Source organism: Neolamprologus brichardi, chromosome 15, assembly GCF_056152115.1.
Source record: "Neolamprologus brichardi isolate AB-2024 chromosome 15, ASM5615211v1, whole genome shotgun sequence".
Taxonomy (NCBI): Eukaryota; Metazoa; Chordata; class Actinopteri; order Cichliformes; family Cichlidae; genus Neolamprologus; species Neolamprologus brichardi.
Genome location: NC_142118.1, coordinates 30,191,823 through 30,218,255, shown reverse-complemented (window position 1 = coordinate 30,218,255; position 26,433 = coordinate 30,191,823). Strand labels below are relative to the sequence as shown.

At 41.6% G+C, this 26,433-nt stretch overlaps 1 protein-coding gene, 1 long non-coding RNA gene and 1 pseudogene across 2 annotated transcripts; all 3 read right to left on the bottom strand.

Annotated features, from left to right (window-relative positions):
- Positions 1-6,339: 6,339 nt before the first annotated feature.
- LOC148098566 (sterile alpha motif domain-containing protein 3-like) lies at positions 6,340-7,333 on the bottom strand. The gene is made up of 4 exons (XM_087852151.1): positions 7,173-7,333; positions 6,738-6,909; positions 6,526-6,605; positions 6,340-6,421 (listed from the first exon to the last, which is right to left on the bottom strand). Exons 1-4 carry the CDS (start codon positions 7,302-7,304, stop codon positions 6,377-6,379), a joined length of 429 nt encoding a protein of 142 aa, XP_087708277.1. The 5' UTR covers positions 7,305-7,333; the 3' UTR covers positions 6,340-6,376.
- A 388-nt stretch (positions 7,334-7,721) lies between these two features.
- Positions 7,722-8,736, bottom strand: LOC148098565 (uncharacterized). The gene is made up of 3 exons (XR_015720694.1): positions 8,685-8,736; positions 8,357-8,515; positions 7,722-8,198 (listed from the first exon to the last, which is right to left on the bottom strand). It is a non-coding gene; the product is annotated as an uncharacterized LOC148098565 (long non-coding RNA).
- A 2,590-nt stretch (positions 8,737-11,326) lies between these two features.
- Positions 11,327-22,478, bottom strand: LOC148098564 (uncharacterized; annotated as a pseudogene).
- Between the last annotated feature and the right edge of the window lie 3,955 nt (positions 22,479-26,433).

Here is a 26,433-nt window from a genome sequence, read left to right as displayed (position 1 = left end):
AGTGTCACAGTGGATCAGGTCAGGAGACAACTGAGGAAGCTTCGCCCCAGAAAGGCAGCAGGCCCAGACAAGGCGTGTCCTAGGATGCTAAAGGCGTGTGCTGCTGAACTTGGGGAGCCGCTACAACGAGCCTTCAATCTCAGTCTGCGACTGGGGAGAGTGCCCGCCCTATGGAAGACATCCTGCATCGTCCCGGTCCCCAAAAGGAACCGGCCCAATGAGCTGAATGACTTCCGACCGGTGGCACTGATGTCACATCTTATGAAGACTCTAGAGCAGCTCTTCCTCAACCTCCTCTGACCACAGGTACAACATGCCCAGGACCCACTACAGTTCGCATACAAGGCGGATGTTGGAGTGGAGGATGCCATCCTGTACCTCCTGCATAGAGCCCACTCACACCTGTTTCTTGACTTTTCCAGTGCCTTTAATACCATCCAGTCCTGTCTGCTCCAGGAAAAACTGAACAGGATGCAGGTGGACTCCTGCCTGGTCGCTTGGATCTCCGACTACCTCACTGACAGACCACAGTACGTCAGGCTGAAGGACATCACGTCTGACACTTGGTCAGCAGCACAGGAGCACCACAGGGAACTGTGCTGTCCCCTCTTCTCTTCACCCTGTACACCTCTGACTTCTGCTACAACTCTGAATTATGCCACATTCAGAAGTTTGCAGATGACACCGCCATCATGGGGCGTATCTGGGATGATCAGGAAGAGGAGTACAGAAGTCTGGTGAGGAACTTTGTCGCATGGAGTCACACAAACCTCCTGCAACTCAACACCTCAAAGACTAAGGAACTGGTTGTGGACTTCGGGAGGTCCAGAGCAGGTCCACTGCCGGTTCAGATAGAGGGGGAGGAGGTGGAGGTGGTCAACAAGTACAAGTACCTCGGGCTGTGGGTGGACAACAAACTGGACTGGTCATGCAACACAGAGCACCTGTATAAAAAAAGCCCAAAGCCGACTGTACTTCCTCAGGAGGCTGAGGTCTTTTAACATTTGCAGGAAGTTCCTGAGAATGTTTTACCAGTCAGTGGTTGCTGGAGTACTTTTCTATGCTGTGGTGTGCTGGGGGAGCAGCACAGCAAAGAAGGACTCATCCAGGCTGGAGAAACTGATCAGGAAGGCTAGCTCTGTGGTTGGCATGAAGCTGGACACTCTGGTGTCAGTGGCAGAGAAAAGGACACTAAAAAAACTGCTTGACATTATGGACAATGCTGGGCATCCTCTGCACACGGCCATAAACAACCAGAAGAGTCTGTTCAGTGACAGGTTGCTTCTCCCAAAGACAAGAACCAACAGACTTAAAAACTCCTTTGTCCCACACGCCATCAAACTGTTTAACTCCTCTCTGGAGGGGAGAGGGAGGGGAAACAGGAGGACAAAGGAGGGGGGAACAACTAAGCTGTAGTGCTTCTTCACTTCACTGTGCAATACCTTTTGTGCAATACTTTTGTTAATAGTCAACGGTGCAATAGACCTCAATACTTTAAATGTGCAATTCACTTGTATTTTTATTTTTATTCCTATTTATTCTATTTATCCCCTTCGTATATTTTATTTATATATGTCTCTGTATTTATATGTGTGTGTGTGTGTGTGTGTGTGTGTGTGTGTGTATAATATTCTGCTTAAGCTCTGTAACTTCTGTCGGTGCTGTGCTTTTGGAAACCGAACTTCCCAGAGGAACCCACCCGAGGGATTAATAAAGTTTTATCTTTTATCTCCTTCATGTCCTACTATATCTCAGGATTCATTGCGGGCCACCTGCCGCATAAATTCCGAACCAGTCGAAGGATTTGGAACTATGGTGGGCAAACCGGGCGTGACACTGGGAGAGGAATCTGCATTCAAATGTAAGTACTTGAAAATCTGGTGTTACAAAAGTTAAACCCCCGTAGCGGTTCTGTTGGTAGTCTCTGGGCATATGCCTGTGTTTAGCTTATAATCCATAGAATCCCCGTGATAGATTGCACGTGAACTAGTATGGTGGCCCCAGCAGTTTGTCATGCATTGCCACTCACATACAGCTACGTTATATCTTGCTAATTAATCGTTTTGTGATACGTTGCAGGGAGCAAAGAGCAAACAACTCTCCTCATCAGATTGCGAGGCAAAAACGACCACCTCTTCACTGGGGTGAAGAATTCTGCCACTGTGGCATGGAGGTACAAGAACAAATCAATTCACACCCATATATGAGTGTAGTTTCATTAACCCTCATGCTGCACAGAACCTGTGATGTCCATTCGGTATCACTCTGGTGTGGTGCTGTGCAAACGTTCGGATGTGGGGATCAACATAGTTGCCAACGTTTCTGTCTGCTCTTATTTTTCGGGTGTGATCAGGACTATACTGGAGAAGATGGGCTTGCAGGGGACAGTCACCCCCTTGCAGGCAAGGAAAAAGTGGGATAACCTCAAGACAAAATACAAAGTATGTTGTTCTCAAGTAGATAAGTCATGAGGACACAAGTTAGTAAATGTACACCTACTAAGAATTGTTGTGGTGTTATCATGTGTTAACTGTCATGTTTTTATTTCCCCTGCCTTTAGGACTGCAAGTATCCAGGTTTAGGAGAGGGTGTAAGTGGGAAGCCCACTGCTGCCACTTGGCCCTGGTTTGCCCTCATGGACGAGGTAATAGGACAGAGGATGTCCATCAGGCCTACTGTCCACTCTCCCTGAGGACACTCCAGTGCCAAGTTCAGCAGTGGGTGACCAGAACATAGCAGAATCTGACACTGATGAGGGAGACAGTAAGCCACCGACAACAGCAAGGAAGAGGAAATGGGATCGGGATGACGAGCTGCTCAACCTCATCAGGGAGGACATGCAGCAACAAAGGGAGGCTGAGGAGAGAAGGGCGCAGGAGAGCAAGGAGCGAATGGACCGACTTTTTACAATCCTGGAACGTCTGATCCCAAAATGACTGCTGCGCCCCTCTAATTTCCTTTGACAGTTTTGTGACATTTGTGTGTTGAGATGATTTTCCAGGCACCAGACACCTTCTATTTCCTGCATTGCAGACACTTTCCTTTAAATTATTTTGTTACATTGTGCCCTTTGTGTTGGACGTTACAAGTCTTATTTTCGCAATAAATGGAATCAAATAGTAATAGTCACTGAATCCATTTAATCAACAGGTATTGACATGATGCCAAGTCATAATTGCAAATGGACATTCACTCAAAAACAGAGTACATATCAGGAAAAACAACAAAAAACAAACAAACAAAAAACAAATATGCAATGCATAAGCAGCATTTTAAGACTACAATATTTGCAGCTACGTACATATGTTCACACAAGATTAACCTGAGTGTCCTGTTCCCGGACCATTTCTTTCACAACTCCAATACATGCCAGGAAGTCCCTGGCAGTGTTGCTGGATCTGCTGAAGATAGATCAGACATGGATGGGGTGCTGCAACTGTGACCTGCGGTTTGTCTCGTCTAGTCGGCGAGTGGAGAATCACACAGGGTGGTCTGCAAAGAGAGCTTAAGGATGCATCCTCCCACACACTCAGAAATTAAAGTACAGAAATGTACATATAGGGGTACAATGGCTTGTCACTGGGGTGGTACCCTCTAAGGTACCGTTCTGGTACCCTAAACTGTGGGTACTGATTTGTACCCTTGTAATTTGTACCTTTTACACGTCAAACCTGTACTTTAAAGGGCAAAGTTGTACCCTTAGTATAAAGTACAAAAAAGAACCCTTAAAAGGAGTACAAAAATGTCTTTCTAAAGGTTCAGTATCTACACACAGATTTCCTATATTTTTCCTCTCAAGATTTGAAAAATTGAAGATACAAAGTCAAAAATACTTGTCACATTTATTACCTTCTTAAATACATTGCTTAACTGTTACATACAAACTGTTATCAACAGAGTATGTGTCATAAGCTGCAACATCAATTTCCTGTCCAGGTTTTAGCAACGTCCATTCACTATCAACTCTAACACTGTATGAATGAAAATGGTTGTCATATAACAGAGGAATGAGAATTTTTCCACAAAAGACCCACATTGTGTCAATATTAAATATGTACTTAATTTGCCAGAACAGAGGAATCTTCTCTGAATGCAGTACATCAATGACAAACACATCTCTTACACAGTATTTGACACTGTTCACAATTACTTCTGACACACGCTGGAAAGCTTTCTTAGCACTATCAACTTCAGAAAAGCCACAATAGACTGTCAGTGCTTGTTGCAGTTCCAGTGGTAATGACAAAAATGGTGTAGTCACACTTTTTCCAAAAACATTTTCAAATTCACCAAGTAAACTTTTGTTAGAAAACTCCCAGCACTGTCTGAACTGATGTCTGTTGCTCAAAGTTGTAGCAATGTTCATAAAATTTCTACAATTGCGGGACAACGTTTTGAAATACTGGTGCTTACTTTCAAATCTCATACACCATAACAAACGTAGAGGGCCGAACATTTCAATCAGTGGTGGCACACGGTCTGCCATCAGAAATGGCAGCAATCTGAACAGGCACCACTTTTGAGCTGCTGATCCAACAATACCAACACTCTGAAGTCTCTCTGATAACTGTACTGGTTTGTTTGTTTTGTCATTCTGACCAATGGGCATTTTTTGCAATTCTTCATTGATCTCTCTAATTGTAATATGCTTCTCAGTGCGGGCTTTACAAATCACTAGTTTCATAACTAGAGGAACTACACCTTCCAACAGATCATGCATTACATCAGGTGGTAAAGCTTGCGTAACACTGAAATAACTCAGTCTGTCAAAAGGACATGAACTATTTACACCATATATTGTTTTATCATCCGGAAATTCTTGGATTTGTGCAAGATGATACTGGTGAACCTCTGATGTTCTTAAAACAAAGCTTTCTTCCTCAAAGGATTGTTTCATATCTTCATAAGAAGCCATGCAATACCGACAAATTCTACCAGTGTTAAATGACATAGAAAAACCACCAATCATGTGAGGTGATAAATTATCACAAGATAAAGTTGCAAGAGCAGCATGAATAGTGTGTTCAGTTTTATCAATGGTAAAAGTAAAGCCATCAGTGGAAAGTTTTTCCAAATCATCAAGCAAAGGTTTAAGGATAACATGCCAACCACACTGCTTAACGAATAAATAGCGTACCAATAACGCTAGATGAATGTGTCTCTGCTGAGAAGTGTACCTTTTGTCCAAATTGCCTACAGTGTAATAAAATGCACTAAGTTTGTGTTTGGATCGTTTAGATCCTAGGGGATTAAGTACTTCAAATTCATCCTCATAAAAATGGAGTCGCAGTGCATTTGGGTTATCCTTGAAGAATTGATGATGTCTGAAGATTTCTCCATCAGAGTAATCTGTTAGAAATTCATCAGTTTCCGAATTGCCACTTGAAAAAATGTGATCTTGTACGTCTTCATGAGAAAGATAATTTTTTAGCACCTTATCAACAGGCACATATGAATACGAGCCAACTGTATGACCCACAGAGTCTCTTAATTTGCAATGAACAGGCTCTGTCATGTTGAGCTTTGATTTGCAATGTTCTTTGACCAAATAAGGAGATCGAATAGCTGTTGAAGCCTTCTCAAAAAATTCATTTGAATGCAGGACATTTTTAAGCTCCGGACACAAAGACACGTCAAGACCCATTTTCTCTAAATGATATGCTATAAAAGCATCGTAGTTCTCCTTGAAAAAACACATCAGAAAATTTACGTCTTCCACAATTTCTTCCTGAACAGAGACTGGTAAAGAATTTTTCTCTCTGCACTTAAGAATGAACTTGAAAAGATTGTCTCTGAAATTGATCAAAAATTCATCCCAGGATGGAGGGGTTTCAATATTTTCAGTTATGTCATTTGCAAATTCATTTGGGTGTGGACTGACTACCTCCTGCTCATTTTCATCTAAGTCTTTATGGGGACACAACACCTGTTCTCTGTGTTTCCTATACACATGTCGTCTGAAAGATTCATATTTTTTGAAGGAAGAACAGCAGTCACTGAGTCCACAAGTTATATCAAAATTGGCATCATGGGAATGAATAAGTCCTATGTGCTGAATAAGCTTTGTCAAACTAAAGGTTCTTCTGCCACATTTGGAGCACTGATATGGCTGAGGCATGGTGGTCAATACAGAAGATTTATTTGTCTGGTGACTGTGATTGGCAGAGGCCGGTCCTCACCCTCATCTATTTTCACAATGTACTTTTGGAGAAAAATCAGGGTGTTCTTCAGATGTTTTGGGTAAGCAAGGTTGAAGACAAAATACAAGCAGAAAGAAGAGATGATTCCTTCAAAAATACACGAGCTTCTGCACACTTCACTGCCATCCAACTTCACAATGTTTGGAGCGCTTCTGGAGAACACTGGTTTCCAGTCTTCATGAAGTAGCTGAACAGTTGGAATAGGGGGTTTTAGGATGAACCTTTGAAGTCAAAAGAGAAGGTAGAGGAAAGCAATATCTTAGTCTCTTAACAAAAGATACATTTGTTTTCCTTTTATACAGACTAAATATTTTAATACACACACCTCTCCAAGTATGACAAAGAGATCCAGTTTCTCCTTGAAGACGTATGGCAGGAATAAAAGTGCAGCCCTTGTGTCAAGATCTGCCAAAAAAAACAAAACAAAAAAAAAAACAACACAAGATCACCCATGCATTTTATCTGGCATTTCGAGTTACCTATAAAAATTATATAAAATGGAAGCCTTGAAGTTAAAAAAAAAAAAAAAGCAAATACCTGGTAGGTCATCAGTGAGAGCCTCCTCTCTTGCATCAAGGTAGAGCTGGTAGAGTGGGGTTTTCCCTCGTGTAAGGTCAATCACCTTTGCTGCAACACATGAGAGCCCTTCACGAAATCGCTGGCTTACATTACCCGTTGTTGGTTGGATCCACCCGAGTTCGTTGCACAACTACAAGTAAAAAATTCATTTTCAGTACAAAATAACAGTGTATGAAAATGAAATAATCTAAAGTTGATATTAATTATGTATGGTGCTGCATAATTATTTTTTTATAGAATTTAACAACAATACTGTAAGACGTTACATGAACATACAAAAAAAGGAAAGAGGGACAGATGAAGAAAGCAAGGTCAAGGGCAAATAAAATTTACTACTATAAACATGTTAAATGTGACAGCTATTTCCAAGTTCAATTCAGCTTTCTGACTTACACCAGTAGGCATCCCTAAGAAGGGGTACTTCTTCAACACATCCTCCACAGGCATACCATCTGCAATTTCTTTTTGCCGCCAAGCAAACGTTTGCTGCATACGGTTATGAACCACCATGGTATCTGGTTGCATCTTCTGATATTGGCACTGTAAGACCTTTAAGTGGGCATCTATGGATAATAAATCCTCTGCTTGGACGCATGGTCCCTTGAAAGAAAGCAAGAGTGAGAAGAGAAAGTCAAAACAGATTAGAAACCCAACATAAGACTAAATATACAATTAGAGCTGACACGATCTGTGCATCACAAAGAACTCGTATCGGTTAAAGTTAACCGATACCATGAACCAATATTTAAAATATGGAAACTCTGAAATCTAGTTCACCCTCTTTTAGCGCCTTCCAATTAATAATTTTTTGTGAGGTAGAAGTATTAGCCATGGTACTTTGTATTAGCAAGTGCTCTAATCCAAGTATTGGTATTGTTTCGGTTTGAAAAAAGGGGCACAGTTGCATCCCTAATCCTTAGTTTTAGATGTAATAACAGATGCAAGAACATTTTATAGCTCAAGATGTCCCTCACACCAACCTGACAAACATTTCTCTGACTTGTTCGTTGACATTTATTAGGCTGCCCTCTCCTCGTAGAACCAAACTTCTCCTTACAACGCCTCACTGCCTCACTGTCGACTAGTGGTGCCCGCTCTGATTTGAATTTACGTCTCAAAGACATATGCCATGTGTGCTTGTTGAACAGAAACATAAGTTACTGTAAAAACAATCTACACAAAATACACCCAACAAAGAATCAGTAAACATACTTCATACAAACCTACTGAGAGGCTACAGATTGTCTTACTAACAAAACAAGATCGAAAAAAGCTTCACTTTTACTTTGTAATCTTGAAGGAACCTTATGCAAATTTTAAATTTAACTTACATAACCATTTCCCTCACGATCCTTGAGGAAAGGATACTTCATTACCAGCGTCTTCACAGCTTGCACATATTCAGAATTTGTGGGATACCTGTAATATCAAAAGAAACATAAGTGTTAGAGCAACTGCTGACAAAAAAACTTTATCAAGTGTCAGTTATTGTTTCTTAGTAATGTAGTGTTTATTTTCAATATGACAGATTCAGCTTTTTCTAAAGCAACAAGCTAACATTACCCTGATTAACTTACATAGTATACTGTGCCACAGCTTCATATAGAACTCTGATTATTGTGTGTCTGTCCCTTGGATTTTTATGGCACGGTTCTTTGTTGTCCAGTTTTAGTTGCAGATTTTTGGGAAATCTTGGAATTTCAAAAGAGGCTGGCAGTCTCAAAGTATTTTCATTGCTGTGAAAACAGTTAAGTGTTTGTTTTTATTGCATGAATTGAAGTATAAAACACTACAGTAACAATACATATGGTAGAAACAATGATCATATTAACTAAATCCTAAAAGTGCATAACGGCCAACATGTATGCTTCAGACATACTAACTTCATTATAAATAAGAAAATACCTTATTGAAGTTGACGAAGTAGATGGTTGCCAGTCTTCTGGAGAGACATTCTGTAGAGTCAGCGTCACTGAAGATTCCTTCATTCTTGACACAAATTGGTTGAATTTAACCTGCTTTTTGAAGGATCCTTGGAAAAGGTAGGCAACCATAGTCTCAGTAAGACCGCAGTCAACTGTGTCACCATCAACCTCATTGTCTGCAAGATAAATGGTAGTACAAACTCTAAATTCCATGTAAGGATATTTATCACCACATTTTTACATGGGTAAAAACCGTATATCACACACATTAAAACCTTTTGTACAACTTCTTTCAGTTCAAAGAAATATTCATTAAAAAATTCAGTAAATTAAATAAAATAAACCAAATTTTAAGAGTGAATCCTCTCCATATGCAAAGTTTTCATTTTTAAATTTAGATGTTTGTTTGGGACTACTGGACACAGGAGAGCAGAGTCTGAGCATGCTTTTGTGCCCTTTCAAGTTTGGAAGAAAAAAAAAAAGACTAGAATGCTGTAATTTGTTAATATTCACTACTAAGGGGACTCCTTTCTCCAGATTTTCGACAGTTTCTGCCGTCTGTTCTTTCAGACCGATTACTTATAGCGATAACACCCGCAGGACCGTATTACAAGCTCAGATTACATGCTGAAAAAGTTCCCACATTGCTTAAAACGCGACTATCAAACCCCAGCTGAGACACCCTTGTTATATTTTAAACAAGTGCAGCGTCAAGATATTTCCTTTAAACGTTATATTCAGCCGCCCATGTGTGTTGATGGCCTTGGAATAGATGTAAAAACGTGATTTTATTAAACCATTAATACACTAACGGTAAACTGCATTCAGCTACCAGGGAATCAAATTTCGCGCCGTTCCGCTGCGCTTCGGTGACATCTAAGCCCCACTCTTGTATTTTTGTTAAGAGTTCCTCGGTTGAAAGTGAACAGAGCACACCAGGACTTGCAAGTTCGTAATCCATCTCTGTCCGTTGATAAAACAAAATGGCACCTGCTGCATTTACAGAAAGTTCTAGAATCCACCAGCTATTCGTTGAGTTTCTTCTTCTACTTTTTGTTTGATGTTGTGAGGATGGGCTCAACTCGCACTCCATAAGGGTGCTTTTTTGCAATTCATCCAAATAGTTATACTTTAAAAAAAACACTCTCTTAAAAAAATGTTTAAATGCATTTTTACTTTTTTTTCTTTCAAATAAATTCATTGTTCTTAAAGCAGCTTAAAAATAAGGGGGTTCAGGGAATACAAAAACAACAACAGCAATGAAAATAATAAAAAATAAAATAAAAACACTAAAATATATGCTTAAATCAATACAGTTGCAAATAAATTACTGTCAAAAAGAATTTAAAAAAAAACCTCTAATCAAAAAGAGCTTAATCAACCTGTACTTTATCTTTTGAAAGAATGGGTACAAATAAGTACTTTTCACAATTAAGGAACATGTATGTACCTTTCAGACGCTAAAAAAGGTACAGATAGTTACCCCGAGGTCCAATATTTGTCCTTAGACTGTATTAATGTCATTTTTGTACCTTGGGGCACAGTAATGTACCCCTTCCGTACCCCTATTTCTGACTGTGCACTGTCCACTGCAACGTCCATCCACAGGTTTGCAGGGCTGGCTCTATCGATGGCTGCCGCACTACTAGAGATATGCAAGCAGGAGTGCCATGAAGTGCCGTATGCCACCGGAGAAAAGGTTCCTAGACAAATTTGCACTTGCCTGTTAACAGTACGGCCTGGAGGTTCAGCTGGTCGCTGATCAGCTGTCTCTCCCTCTTTCTCTCTAGTCCTCTCTCTCTCTCTCGCCAGGGCTGAACTTATTATGGGTTCACGCCCTTGGCCCACACCCTTGGAGGAAGAAACACCTGTGCCTCATCAGTGTGGATGGTATTTAAGACAGGAAGCAACGGCTGTTCTTCGCTGGATCGTTGTGAGAATCGCGTCAGTGAAAGTCGAGCCTCCCAGCAAGTATTATACCCGTGCAGTGTGTGTTTAGAATCTAACAAGCGTTTCTTTGTGTACAGATTCCCTGGTCTGTTTCCCTGGTGTGCGAGTGGATTCGTGTTTGGATTGTGTGGAGAGAGACGAGCGTGTTCCCCTGGATTTTCCCCGGAGCCGTGCCCCCCTCACCTTTTGTACATAGCACTGCCCCGCATCTGTGTATATACACTCATTGGAAATTGTTCTTTAATAAATTCTCTTGTGTGCATCATCCCCGGAGTCCAGCGCGTGAGTCCACCTTGTACTTCGTGACAATTTATACAGTGCCAAAACACAACAGTTGCAAGAAGGCATTTGACGACGAGACGACGAGTGGACATGCGCTGCGACTAGTTGGGCGTGATAACTCAATAGACAAAAACTGTGGTATTTTGTAAATATAATAATAAATGTGAATTCACTGTGTAATTGCGTAACTTTATTAGCAACATCCTCCTGAAATGCGCCAACATCATTGAGAGTAATGTCCTCCTTTCTGCCTCTTAATGCTCTCTGGTCGCTATGGTAAGGCGTAAATACTTCTTTCAAAATAAGACACACAACTACAACATGGGAAAAGACCCAGTTAATCAAGTTAACGATAAAACCCCTGAAAACCATAAATTTCACACCCATGCCTCAACTCTCGTGGCCCAGTACTAAATAACTCATGGACTGGTACTGGTCGGTGGCCTGGGAGTTGGGGACCGCTGTCTTAGAGTATTCTGTTAGGTCCCTACGAAGAGGTCTAGTGGTGTAAGTGTGGGGACCAGTAACAAATGGGTCCAGAAATGGAATGAAAAGGAAAACAGACAGAGGTGTTCTGTAATAATATATTTTATTACAAACAATATGGTTTTATTACAAATAACCTTAACTTAAAGAGCCAGCAACGTCGTTTTACCAATAATGACAAAGAAACAAAGGAAGCAGTCGCAACAACAAAAGAAAAAAACTACCAAACAAATAGGGAGGCACTTCCCACTTCTCACACTTCTTACTTAACTCCTCACCATGGGAGACACTTCCGGGGCCCACAAGCCCATCTACTCACTACTCGAAGGAACCTGTTCAAAACCTAGGAAAAACCATGTAGCACAACAGGGGGAGAAAAACCACCTCACTCACACTTCATCCCCAGCTTATATAGCCTCAGAGAGGTGATTGCTGACTGGGCCCAGGTGGTAAACGAGGCTAATCACAAGCAGTTGTGTCCTGGGGAGAGAGAAGAGTGAGAGAGACAAAGGGGGCAGGAGTGGCAAGAGAGGAGAAGGCGGAGAGAGCGGGAAAACACCCCACCCACACACTCCCACAGCTTCACAGGATATTCATTTTCTGAATTTTCTGTATGATTTCATATCATTGTGGAGCAATTGTAGCCGCTCTTCTTTACAATATTGCGTCAGTTCACTGTGAGTAATCTGTATCACTTTGGAATGATGGGCTTCAAATTGTTTGTGAATGGCCTTCCCAGACGGATGGGCAGCAAAAACTTCCTTTTTAAAATCAGTGACAATTTTTGTTCCTTTGCATTGTGTTAACATAGACTTTAATGCCCCAAATCACCAACTTGCAAAAAGATCTGGAATTATAGAGGTGATCAAACTTGCCGATTATCAAATGTATTTGACCTTACTTGTCATAACCAATGTGCAGGCTGGACTTGAATGCAGGACCCAGAAGGTCAGATTCAATAATTTTATTTAGAGGCAAGGTGAAAAGACATACAGTGGGGCAAAAAAGTATTTAGTCAGCCACCGATTGTGCAAGTTCCCCCACTTAAAATGATGACAGAGGTCAGTAATTTGCACCAGAGGTACACTTCAACTGTGAGAGACAGAATGTGAAAAAAAAATCCATGAATTCACATGGTAGGATTTGTAAAGAATTTATTCGTAAATCAGGGTGGAAAATAAGTATTTGGTCACCTCAAACAAGGAAAATCCCTGGCTCTCACAGACCTGTAACGTCTTCTGTAAGAAGCTTTTCTGTCCCCCACTCGTTACCTGTATGAATGGCACCTGTTTGACCTCATCATCTGTATAAAAGACACCTGTCCACAGCCTCAACCAGTCAGACTCCAAACTCCGCCATGGCCAAGACCAAAGAGCTTTCGAAGGACACCAGGAAAAGAATTGTAGACCAGACTGGGAAGAGTGAATCTACAATAGGCAAGCAGCTTGGTGTGAAAAAATCAACTGTGGGAGCAATCATCAGAAAATGGAAGACATACAAGACCACTGATAATCTCCCTCGATCTGGGGCTCCACGCAAGATCTCATCCCGTGGGGTCAAAATGATCATGAGAACGGTGAGCAAAGATCCCAGAACCACACGGGGGGACCTGGTGAATGACCTGCAGAGAGCTGGGACCAAAGTAACAAAGGTCACCATCAGTAACACACTACAACGGCAGGGAATCAAATCCCGCAGTGCCAGACGTGTTCCGCTGCTGAAGCCAGTGCATGTCCAGGCCCGTCTGAAGTTTGCCAGAGAGCACATGGATGATACAGCAGAGGATTGGGAGAATGTCATGTGGTCAGATGAAACCAAAGTAGAACTTTTTGGTATAAACTCAACTCGTTGTGTTTGGAGGAAGAAGAATACTGAGTTGCATCCCAAGAACACCATACCTACTGTGAAGCATGGGGGTGGAAACATCATGCTATGGGGCTGTTTTTCTGCCAAGGGGACAGGACGACTGATCCGTGTTAAGGACAGAATGAATGGGGCCAAGTATCGTGAGATTTTGAGCCAAAACCTCCTTCCATCAGTGAGAACTTTGAAGATGAAACGAGGCTGGGTCTTCCAACATGACAATGATCCAAAACACACCGCCCGGGCAACAAAGGAGTGGCTCCGTAAGAAGCATTTGAAAGTCCTGGAGTGGCCTAGCCAGTCTCCAGACCTCAACCCCATAGAAAATCTGTGGCGGGAGTTGAAAGTCCGTGTTGCTCGGCGACAGCCCCAAAACATCACTGCTCTTGAGAAGATCTGCATGGAGGAATGGGCCAAAATACCAGCTACTGTGTGTGCAAACCTGGTAAAGACCTATAGTAAACGTTTGACCTCTGTTATTGGCAACAAAGGTTATGTTACAAAGTATTGAGTTGTATTTTTGTTATTGACCAAATACTTATTTTCCACCCTGATTTACGAATAAATTCTTTACAAATCCTACCATGTGAATTCATGGATTTTTTTTTTCACATTCTGTCTCTCACAGTTGAAGTGTACCTCTGGTGCAAATTACTGACCTCTGTCATCATTTTAAGTGGGGGAACTTGCACAATCGGTGGCTGACTAAATACTTTTTTGCCCCACTGTATATTTGATGAAACCTTCAAACAAAGGAAAATCTACAGTCTTTATTTACAAGGTTCTCGAATCGGGTTATCCCAATACTGAAATCCAAGTTTTTTGATCACACTTGACACAGGAGCAGACTGTCCTTCACAGATCTCTCAAACACCAGCTCAGAGATGGTTTCACTACCTCTGTTCATTTGTGGTTAGATACAAACACAAACACATTGCAAATGTATATACATATATAGAGAAAACCAAAGAGGAGAGAGAAAGAGAGAAATGGCAGAGACACACAGGGAGACTGGAGAGCCATGGCATTACTCCTTTAATTCCTATAGATATAGTATATTTTTTACACACTGTGCACTTTAGCTTAATCTTTAAAAATAAATAATGACATGGTGTGATGTGTATATTTTCTTGTTCATCTAAGGCTATATTTATCTTTAACTTTATTTTAAGATCTGCTAAGGACCAGATGATTTTTTTTTTGTGTTTTGATTTGTAAAATCTTATAAATGAAAGAGGGTGTGTTTTCTTTTTACATTGACTGTACAATGTTAGTTGTATGATGTACAAAGAGTATATTATACAAGTTCATTCAATACACAAAGAACACTAACAGGATTTGTCATGTCATCCAGACTGTAGGCTAGCCTAAGAGAAGAAGACCAAGAGTCATCATGATTGTATTAAAGACACAAAATATAACAAGATTCTCATTAGTGTTTTTGTTTTCTAGTGTTATCACCTCAGCTGATGATGGGTTACTGTTACATTTATTAGCTTTAATGAGTAATTTGACTCAGTCTGCTTATGCTTTGTCCTGCCAGAACAACAGTAAAGTGGTAAAGTTCTTAAAGGGACAGGTTTGAGTTTTCAGTTGGATCTTTCACCCCAAACTAAATCTGCTTAGCTGGTTCTTATAATAGTGGTGACCAAGGTCACAAACTTGTTGTAATCATGCCCCTTCCTCTGTGTGGTAAACTCGGCAGTAACATTTTCCTTTCCCATTCAATGCAGCTCTACGGCCAATCAGGTGTGTCAATTTATATTTGACTTTGTTATTTAAATTATTATATCATAATTAGAGATGTTTCTCATTCTTAGTTTACTGCAAAACTATTTCAAGGAAGAATAAAAAATGTTAAGAAAAAACAAAACTGGTATGAGCTGATGTTTTATATACCTTTTCATTTTTTTTATGCTTTCAATGGAACATCAACCTTTCATCCTATCATCCTCACTCAGTCTGATTGTGGGATAGGCACTCCATGGTATGGTGTTGAATTTATTAGAAAGTGTGTCTTAAAGCCAAATTTAATAAGGAGAGATCATTTGGATTGCATTGAAAATGATTCAGAGATTCAGAATTTAATTAAGCTTTTGGTGATAAAGACTCTGATGCCCCAATCACAGCAGAATGGAAACCCAGTGGAGAGAAATTTAGAGTGGTCTTCTAAGCACTGGTGAAGATAAAAATGGAAGCTTGGATAGGGCTCTGAATGACCAGAATGAGACAGAAATAGGAAGGAGACAGATTGTACAAATCTAAAAAATCTAAAAGGGAGATGGACAGCAGAGGACTTAAATTTAAAACATGCAGAATGGAAGCTGATTGTATCAGAGAAGGGGGGATAGAAAACGATTGGACTAGAGCAATGATGTCAGGACAGCATGGGAAAGTGAAAGTGATGTAATGTATAGACAAGCTTTTCATCATTGAACGTACGCATAGGCTTCATTTCTACTAGAATTGTCTAATAATAATATAAAAAAATAGAGTTTGCCTGTTTATTTTATATAAGTCTGCAATGTTTGACCTGACCACTTACACTTAAATTATGCTCACTGTTGTCACAACGTAGTCCTCACCAAAAATGATGTCACAAATACTGCCACTCGATGTGCTTTGGTATGGTTTTGTTATGTACCTTTCAAATAAGTTATTGCCAGAAGTTTTTGATGGGACTGCAGGCTGATACAGCACGGAGGTAAGTGTTTGGCATTTTAAGGAGATTGGAAACTTCTTTAAGTTTCTTGAAAACGTTTCACCTCTCGCCTCAGTTCTAAAGTTCAGTTCTAGTTTTAGAACTGAAGAAGCTTCTTGGATAAGAGGTGAAACACGTGCTTCCCTAGTATGCTTTTTCATCCTGTTGGTGATAGCAGAGATTACAAATGCCTGTTTTGTTGTTGTTTGTGAGGAACAGAATGTCAGTCTTTTGTTCCCTTTTTCAATCTCAAAAACAAGTGCCACATGCTACTCAGACAGGCCTTTTCTACTATATTATTTTACCCGTTGCCTTTGATTTACCTGACCGCTTCAAAAAGCAATGCATAGTCACCTTACTTCCAGAGATGAGGTCAAACACATACAAAGCATTGCACGCCACTCTTTCTATTACCATAAATGTCAGTAGTCCTCTTCATCCTGTGTTCATCCTTTTATTACACTGGTGGAAATGTCAGATGTATTTGAAGTACTTGATGTATTTATAAGAAATACTCAATGCATCATGGGAATCCCCCCAGCAGCCCACACCTATTGCAGCCTAACTAAGGGAGGATTCAGGGTCACCTGATCCAGCCCTAACTGTATGTTCTAGCAAAAAGGAAAGTTTGAAGCCTAATCTTAAAAGTAGAGATAGTGTCTGTCTCCTGAATCCAAATTGGAAGCTGGTTCCACAGAAGAGGCTCCTGAAAATGATAATCTGAATCTTACAACCAAAGTTTTCATCTGATGTAAAATGTATAGTCCATTATTGTATCCAGTAACTATTAAGTCTAATATATACCCTAGTATGCAATAGTACTTTTTCCTTTGGGAAGGTACCATCTGTGCAGTCTACAATTCTGTTGAAGAAAAATGTTGAATCTATTTAATTATTGTACAAAAGTAATTGATTTCTGTGCATTTGTTTTAGACATGCATTAAATCAAAGTTGATTACGTCGATTAAGACAGAGGGTGGGGGGTGGTTCCCTTTTTTTTTTTTTGCTGGGAGTTGGCAACCCAATTAGTTAGGTGGTTTAGTAGTCTTTAAAATACCAGAATAGGGAGTAGTGATGTGTCGGTCGCGAACGAAATGGATCTTAGCAAGCCGGCTCCTTTTTGGAAGCGGTGTTTTTTTTCCCCTCCTTTCTCTCACCCTAAATCTCGCACTTTTTTTTCGCTTCACTCCGCACGTTAGGGTTGTGCTTGCGCTGAGCAGAGGGGGGAGGGGCAGTAGTTACACTCACAGTAGCACAGGAGTGGGGGGTGGGTGGGGGGAGAGAGAGAGACCAGCCAGGGACAACAAGAGACAACATCGTCACATTAGACAGGTATAGTAATCATCCACAACTATTTTCAGTTGCAGATGATAAAGGATTCAGAAGGTTTATTCATGCAGTGAATCCTATGTATGCAATTCCATGCAGGAAAACACTCTCCCCCAAAATCCTCCCAACCCTATATGACAGAGAATATGCATCTTCTGTTTGTTTGGCATATTTTAATTTATATTTTATTTAGTTGTGGTTTGCAGTGTTTTGTGTTGTTTCACTTTAAACAACTTCAAGTTGAAATGTAAATAGTTGGTGTTGTATTTTATAGTTTATTTATTTCATTTTATGTGGAGTGAATAAACTAAAGTATATTTAGAATAGAATAGAATAGAATAATCCTTTAATTGTCCCACAAGGGGAAATTTGTTTGTAACAGCAGCCAGAAAGACACATATACAAACACACAGTACACAGGACACAGGACAGAAACATACACAATTTTTCTTACATATTTACATATGGACAATGGTTACTATAAACAGAGTACTTTACAGTTATTAAATTAAATAAAAATAACTACAGATAAGAGGCAAACCAGGTTGTAGTGCGAATCACTTGATTAAATTATTGCAGTTACAGCGCAGATGTAAACATCTATGTTTGTTGGGAGCAGTTCTGATTGTACAGTCTGACAGCTGCAGGGAGGAAGGACTTGCGGAAATGCTCCTTCATGCATCGAGGATGCAGCAGTCTCTCACTGAAGGAGCTCAGCAACATTTACATGCATGGGGTGGGAGACTCTGTCCATCAGAGATGTTATTTTGGCCAGAGTCCTTCTGTCTCCCACCACCTGCACTGGGTCCAGGGTGCATCCCAGAACAGAGCTGGCCTTCCTGATGAGTTTATCCAACCTCTTCCTCTCAGCTGCCGATAAACTGCTGCTCCAACATACCACACTGTAAAAAATGACAGATGCCACCACAGAGTCATAGAAGGTCTTTAAAAGCGCTCCCTGTACTCCAAATGACCTCAGCCGCCTCAGCAGGTAGAGTCTGCTCTGGCCCTTCCTGTAAAGAGCAAAGTGTTGTGGCTCCAGTCCAGTTTATTATTCAGGTGAACACCCAGGTACCTATAAGAGTCCACTATCTCAATGTCCACTTCCTGGATGTTCACCGGTGTCAGTGTGGTGGGTCTGCGTCTCCGAAAATCCACCACCAACTCCTTGGCGTTGATCAGCAGGTGGTTCTGCTGACACCAGTCCACAAAGTCCAGAGTCCACTGTCTGTACTCTGAGTCGTCCTCACCTGTGATGAGGCCGACTATGGCAGAGTCGTCAGAGAACTTCTGTAGGTGGCAGCGTGGGGAGTTGATGGAGAAGTCTGCAGTGTAGAGGGTGAAGAGGAACGGTGCCAGCACAGTTCCCTGTGGGGCCCCCGTACTGCAGACCAGTGTATCAGAGACACAGCCCTGTGACCTCACATACTGTGGGCGTTCTGTGAGGTAGTCCAGTATCCACTGGGACATGTGGTGGTCCACTCCCGATAGCTCCAGCTTGTCTCTCAGAAGTCGTGGCTGGATGGTGTTAAAAGCACTGAAGAAATCAAAGAACATGATCCTCACAGTGCTTCCAGGCTTCTCCAGGTGAGTCAGAGCTCGGTGCAGGAGGTAGATGATGGCGTCCTCCACCCCAATGCCAGGCTGGTAAGCAAACTGTAGCGGATCCAATGAAGACCTCACCAGGGGGTGCAGATGGTTTAGAACCAACCTCTCGAGGGTCTTCATCAGGTGCGATGTCAGGGCTACCGGCCTGTAGCTGCTGAGGTCCTTGGGATGGGAGGTCTTTGGTACCGGTACCACACAGGAGGTCTTCCACAGCTGTGGTGCTTTCCCTAGTGACAGGCTCAGGTTGAACAGATAACCTAGGATGCCACACAGTTCATCTGCGCAGCATCTCAGGAGCCTGGAGCTGATGCCATCTGGACATGCAGCCTTCCGCACCTTGATCTTGCAAAGCTCGTTCCTCACTTGAAGTGCTGAGATAGAAAGAGTGGATTTTGGGGAGGGGGGTGTATGTTGGAGTCCACAGAAGCCATATATATTTATATTCAATTCAATTCAATTTTACTTATATAGCGCCAAATCACAACAACAGTCGCCTCAGGGCGCTTTATATTGTACAGTAGATCCTACAATAATAGTTACAGAGAAAAACCCAACAATCATATGACCCCCTATGAGCAAGCACTTTGGCAACAGAGGGAAGGAAAAACTCCCTATTAACAGTAAGAAACCTCCGGCAGAACCAGGCTCAGGGAGGGGCAGCCATCTGCTGCGACTGGTTGGGATGAGAAAAGGAAAACTGGATAAAGACATGCTGTGGAAGAGAGACAGAGATTAATAACGAGTATTATTCAGTGCAGAGAGGTCTATTAACATATAGTGAGTGAGAAAATATATAAACATATATAAATAAAACCACGTCTTTTTTACATTACTAATTCATTTTGTGCATAATTTTATATTGTTGTTGATAATAAATTAATTAAAGCAACAAAACAACCTGAAGCGGGGAGTCGATTAGAGCTGGCTCTTTTTAGTGAGCCGGTTTCTAAAAAGAGCCGGAATTCCCATCACTAATAGGGAGGATAGTGTAGGTTTAAGTTTATTAGATTGATCAGTATTGCTGAACTATGAAATAATTTGGGTGTAGTGTATATTTTGCATAAAGGTATAATAGAATAGGTTTAGTGTTTTGTTTTTTAAAACTTGAGTATGAACTTATAAAATGTAGTAAAATATTTTAAAAAACAGTTTTATTCATTATAAAATACACTATATCGGATTCATATCCGTATTGACAGATGTCTAGATTTATGATATCGGTATTGGTATCGGACATAAAAAAAGTGGTACCGTGCCATCTCCAGTTAAATGTTCACTTTCTATTCCATATGTTAAAAAAGATCTAGAGTGTGAACAAAGTGGTGGGTGGATTCTTTTACATTTTTAATGAAGGCAATATGCTGTCACAATGAAAGAAGTCATTAAAACTATAAGTATGTGGTTCACAGGCTCTAGAGTGTGCTGGTAAAATTAATAATAATATTTAATAAAAATCTTCATTAGCTGCTCTTTCATTTTAACATGAGCACATAACTCCCTCCTACACAGATCCATTGTATTTTGAGGAGTTACTGTATGTAGTGTGAAAGATTTCCTATACCTGTACATGGGGCAGCAAAGTTGAATCAGTCTCAAAAAAGACTAAATCAGTCTCAAAAAAGTGCTCTACTACTTGTAGAGTGTAGAGTGGTGTAGAGGTGAGATGGATAACAGTCTGTTCAGTGACTGTCTCCTAAATATGTCCTATTTGTGGCCGGTTTGTAGCCTGTCACAGAGCAAACCTTCCTGATCAATTTACTGAGTCTGTGTTGATGCTGATCGCCCTGTAGGCCTCAGAAAAGTACTGCATACTCACCACAACTCAGTGATGAATGGCCAACATTTTGCTGCACGTGACACAAGACACCACAACCAAAGACACCTAGAAAAAGTGGGTGAAGAACTTACCACACAGGAACCTCACTGAACCTGAAAAGGAGGTACTAACCAAAGGACTCAATTTTGCCTTTATCTCCACAACCTCTGGGCATATTGGATCTCATGACAACCACAAAACAGCGATAAGGATTAACAAATCAACACAACCTGCAGCAAAGCAAATCAGAATGAAGGTTTCAGCTACCCTCTCCAGTGCAAAAGTTCCTCCTTTCTAACCTCACAATACAAGAAAAGAAGGCCATCACAAAGAATACCAAAACATCACCATATTACCAGCTGACAAGAGGAGGTGAGCTGCTGTTCAAAACACAACTGATTATCACACAAAAATTACTATACTCCTCAGTGCAAAAATACCAACCCCACAAACAACTACAAAAAGAAAGTCACTGACCTCCATACATACCACCATCTGTACCCAGGAGATGCTAAACCCTGTATATATGGACTTCAGAAGATCCACAAAGAATCAGCAAATCAGCAAAGATGAATAGGAAAGAAGGTAAGACACCAACTAGGGAGAAACCGAACGACAAGTGGAGCAACATTGTCATCCCTGATGTAACAGGTTTATCAGAGACACTGAAGAGAATTTTCTACATAAAATCCCAGTGCACTTTTAGACTCAGCCACACTCTCAAACAAAAACTGGTTCATCCCAAAGACAAAACTCCAAAATACAAGCTAAACAATGTTGTGTATGCTGTGCAGTGAAGTGAGGAGTGCTCAGACTATACATTGGAGAAACTAAACAGTCACTTTTATAAAAATAGAATGGCACAAAATAGAAGAGCCACCTCAACACGACTCAGCTGTACATCTGCATCTAAAAGATAGAGGTCACTCTTTTGAGGCTGCCAGTGTTTACATTTTGGACAAAGAAGACAGATGAATGACCATCTTTAAACAGAGTTTAAACTTATGACACCAACTGTCTGCCACCTGCAATGCAGTTTTGAGATCCTTTCCCAGGCGACTTAATACCCACTCAAATCTTGTATCAGGTGATCTTAATAGGTCATATGATAGGGTGACGCAAGGCCTCACAATGGTTTCATCCAAAATCTCTACTGATAATGACCCCCCCTCCTCACACCTTGGCTCATGTGATGAGGCACATGATCAATTGTGGATCAAGGAATCTCTTAAGGAACAACTCCCACTAGGGCTTAAACCTGGAAACCTGGAACTCTCCACCATTTGGTTTCAGAACTGAAGAAGAGATAAAAACATTTTCAAGAATTTTAAATAAGTCCAGTCGCTTTTCTTTCCAAGCTCCTTAAAGATTATTTTATTGTTATAAAGGAATTAAATACCTGGAAAATATATTGGAAGGAACAGACTTTATTTTGTCTGACAGACTAGTTATACAATATGGGATCAACAAGAAAAGATTTTTGGAATATCAACAAATTAAATCCATAGTAAAAAAAGAAATTTAATCCCAGTGTTGCTGAATTACAAACACCACTAAGTCTGTGCTGGGTCTGTGCTGGCGGACGTTGGTTACTGGCCTGGTAGCCTGGGTGGGTCTGGGACAGGCGTGGAGGCTTGGGGGTCTGGGGGTGCTGCGCCCCCGGGCTGGGGCTCTGGCTGGGCCTTGGGAACTTGGGTCCTGGTTGTTGTGTCACCGAGGTTGTGGGCGGGTGGGTGCATGGGGGCTCAGCCCCAGTGCGGGGGACCTCTCGTGTATCGGCCCTACTGGAGGGCTCTCTAACTGGTGGGGAAGCTGTTACATCTTTGCAGGAGGTCTCCTCTCTACAGGAGCTCACTCTGCAGGTGGGAGAGAGATATAGGAGAGGTGGAGAATGAACTCAAACTGGGTGTCTATTGTCTTGTGTAGTCTAAGAGATGATTGGATGATGGGGTGGGTGCAGTTTTCTCTGCGGTGGGGTCGGGCACTGGGCTGCCCCGGACTCTGTGGGTGATACTGCTGTGGGCCCCAGTCTGGATGGGCCTGGGCCCCCTTGCCCTGGTGGGTTCCAGAGTGTGGGGGTGCCTACTGAGGTTAGCGGGGGAGCTGGCCTGCCCCTCCCTTTCTTCCCTCCCCATCCTCAGCTGCCTCCCTCTTCCCGCTCCACCACACCCACACACACACGCTTGGGGCACAGGTGTGTCACCAGGGTCCAGGGGAGGCACTCCCCCTCTGTCCCCTTCTGGCCGCCTGTGCCTTAATTTTTTTCCGCAACCATAGTCGACCACATTACTCATACTCTCATAACACATACATATAGGGCTTTGGGGGTGGGCACGTTATACAGCGTCCAGAGGATGGTCTGTGTATTCAAACCCACCTCTGGCGTTGGTACCCTCAATTTTAAATGCATATAGACACTAAGGGCTTTCGGGAGGAGCCGTGCTGCTCTCTGGCAGGAAGCACCATGCACTCCTGTGTTTTAAATGAACAGCACGCAGCAACGTTACATATGAGCGGGTGGAGGGAGGTTTGGGGTCTTCACTCACCCCCGTTCTGTTAACCGTCGGGGCTGGGGGGCTGGGAGGAGTTGCTGGGTGTCAGATTGGGGTCTGGGATGTGGGGCCTCCCTGCTACTGCAGGTAAGGAGGCGGTCTGCTTTCCTCCACTCCAGAGAGAAGGGTTACATCTCCTGGGTCTGGGTACGGTTTGCCCCTTTGGGGGCACGGGTACCTGGACCTGGGATATAGAGTATGTTTGGGGAGTGTGAATGTGTGTACAGTGTCTATTTGTATCTGTCTCCATGTCGGTTGAGTGCCAAGTATTTGTTTGTGTATATGGGGGTGGGAATGCACATTTGTGTCTGCATGCGCCTGTTCGTCTGTGTCTATATGTCAGCTTGGGTCTTAGACTCCACCTCTCTGGGAACATCTCAGGCTCTCCGGGGCATGGTGGTGGCTGCTGGTGGCTGATGCCCTCAGACGTTGGTGTATTGGTGGTTCTTGGTGTCTGGGGCTGGGCGCTCATGTATGTACCAGCTTGTACCGATTGGCGGGGCCTGGCGCCTGTGGCCTGGCTGGGCCAATTCCGGGAGGTAAGGTGCCCTCAGGCCTCCGGCCTCTGGGCCTGAGGCCCTGTCCTCTCTGGCACAGCTGACTGCCGGCAGAGGCCGCGGGCAGGTCACTGCAACCCCCTCTGGCCTCTGCTCCGTGGCTGCTGAGTGACCTCTCGTTTGGGGCTCTCTTCAGCTCTTCCCAGGAGGTTGGTACAGTTGCCCCTTTGGTGGTCCTCCTTGGGTCCTTGTACTCTGGGGCCTCTGGATGTCTGGGGCCTGGATCTCCTCCATACCTGCATCATCCCCTGGGGGATGGGGCTATGGCTCCCCACACTCCCTAGCAGATTGATACATGGAGAAACCTTTTGAATACAAGCGTGCTGATCCACACAGGTGTGCACACAGGTGTACACACGGGTGTTCACAGACACAATCTACGCCTTACTTGGCTGCTACCTCAAAGCACATTCTGCACAATAACATGTAATATTTAGTATCTACTGTTAGCTAGTTTATTGTGATGGTGTTGTATTTATTATGTTGCTCTTTTTTGTTTGTTTTCTCTTCTGGTTTTTTTTTTATTATCTCCATACAGGTGATCCAGGTGTTTTGTTTGTTTTTCTTTTTTTTCTCTTCCTCCCTTTCTCACCATCTCTTCTCCCCTCTATTTTTCTTTCTCTCCCTCTCTTTCTTTTATTCTTTCTCCCTGTCCTATCCCCCAGTCATGTCTGTCCCGTCTGTAACAACTGAAAATCGAATAAAATAAATACATAATTATAATAAAGGTCAACAAAAGTGGACCAATATCGCAAGGTCATGATGAGCCACTTGGTAAAGTAAATCCGCTTGGCATCTTTCTTGGCCTTCAGACAACAATTCTGATGGCTAAAGATCCAAACGGGACAGGCAAAAAAAAAGAAAAAAAGAAAAGAAAAGCAGGTCAGACCTTTTGTAAGATCTAGTTTTGGTACATGCCTTTCTTACATCTAGGCTGTATTATTGCAATGAACTTTATTGTGGGGTTAGTGATTCATCTATCTTTTAACTGGAACAAAAAAGTCTAAGGAAATTACCTCCATTGTAATTTCACTTCATTGGCTACCTGTACATTTTAGGATCCTCTTAAAAGGTCTTTTATTGGTTTTTAAATCTCTTAATGGGCTGGGTATGGTATGGTACTGCTAAAATTACAAACATTCTGTCTCAGAGTGATGCTGAAAAACAAGTTCATGGTACTTCCAGGCAGAATCAAGTCTAAGTGATCATTCTCAGGTTGTTCTGAAAGCTCAATGAAAAGCAAGAGCACTGACAGGGACTAGAAAGAGAGAGCTTTTTTTTTTTTTTTTTTTTACATATTGGCTTCTCTTCATTGATTGAATGTCACAATGAAATGTAAAATTCTTCTCCTCACATACAAAGCCTGTATTAATCAGACCCTATTTTTTCTTATAGACCTCATAGTACCATAACTTGGTCTGCAGGCTTGTGGTTCCGAACAGGAGGCATGGCGTTCAGCTTTCAAACCAGTCTTCTGTTGAAACAGCCCCAAGTTTTGTTTCAGGAGATGGACATCCCTCTCTATTTTCAGGCTTATAATATTCCTGTTTCATAAAGTTTATATTTAGCTCCTGATCAGGTACTTCTCAATCCTCCCTTAGTTGCCTTGCAATAGGCCTAGTGTTTCTTTTTCAATCACTATGTGTTCATACACCACTCTGCATTTCATTATTACTTATTATTAATCTCTGGCTCTCTTGCACAGTCCTGTCTCCTTCCCCTTACTTCCAACTCATCATGGCAGATGGCTAATCATAGGGGGTCATTTGTTGTGGTTTTCTTTCTGTTATTATAGGGTCTTTAACTTACAATATATATCACTTTGATGCAACTGCTGTCATGATTTGGTGTTATGTAAATTATATAATTTAGATTAAATTTAACTAAATACAACTGAATTTACTTTTATCATTATGCTGTGTATATTTTCTTCAAAACCACCCTACAATGACAAGTGTTCCTTTGAAATTAAAGCATCAGATTTAATAACAAGCCTTTTACAAACATATTAGAAAATGATAAACATAATTAGGTGATAACAACTTGCTCTTTCTATATTATTACCTTGATAAAATGTTATTATACCACCATGGCCACATTTTAACCCCACTATAATATAATCTGCTGCTAATGATTAAGTCAATTTGAAATCCAAAAGATAAAAAACTTGGCTATTAGGGGTTTATGTTTTTTTTTTCCCGTTTTGTTTTGTTTTTTAAATACAGTCATCTCATTTTAACCCTAAACATGTGACAAAATTAACTTATAGGTTGTTTCCTGATAATTTAAATACTGTTACTGTATACTGTTAAAATTGTTTGGGTTCCTCATTCATAGAGAAAGACTAATGTCTTTCTTATTCAGCTACAAAATCCCACTGAATATAAAATAAATTCAGAATGTCACTTTTACAGAGCAAATCTTTAGAGAAAACATCCTTCCTGATATGCAAGTTAAGCAGGACAGTATGCCTGCCAATGTTATCCATCCTCTTGTAGTGGACTTTAAAGGCCATGTTGGGAGATTGTCATGGTCTGGGGTAATTTGATTAATGGTGGTTTGTGATGCCTTTCTGTGTAATATTT

Excerpts from the sequence above, each read along its gene's own strand:
- LOC148098566 (XM_087852151.1), bottom strand. The coding sequence starts at position 7,304 with ATGCAACCAGATACCATGGTGGTTCATAACCGTATGCAGCAAACGTTT. Across the intron at positions 6,910-7,172 it reads TCTTAGGGATGCCTACTGGT|TTGTGCAACGAACTCGGGTG; the intron begins GTAAGTCAGAAA and ends TTTTACTTGTAG. Across the intron at positions 6,422-6,525 it reads TCTTTGTCATACTTGGAGAG|GTTCATCCTAAAACCCCCTA; the intron begins GTGTGTGTATTA and ends TTGACTTCAAAG.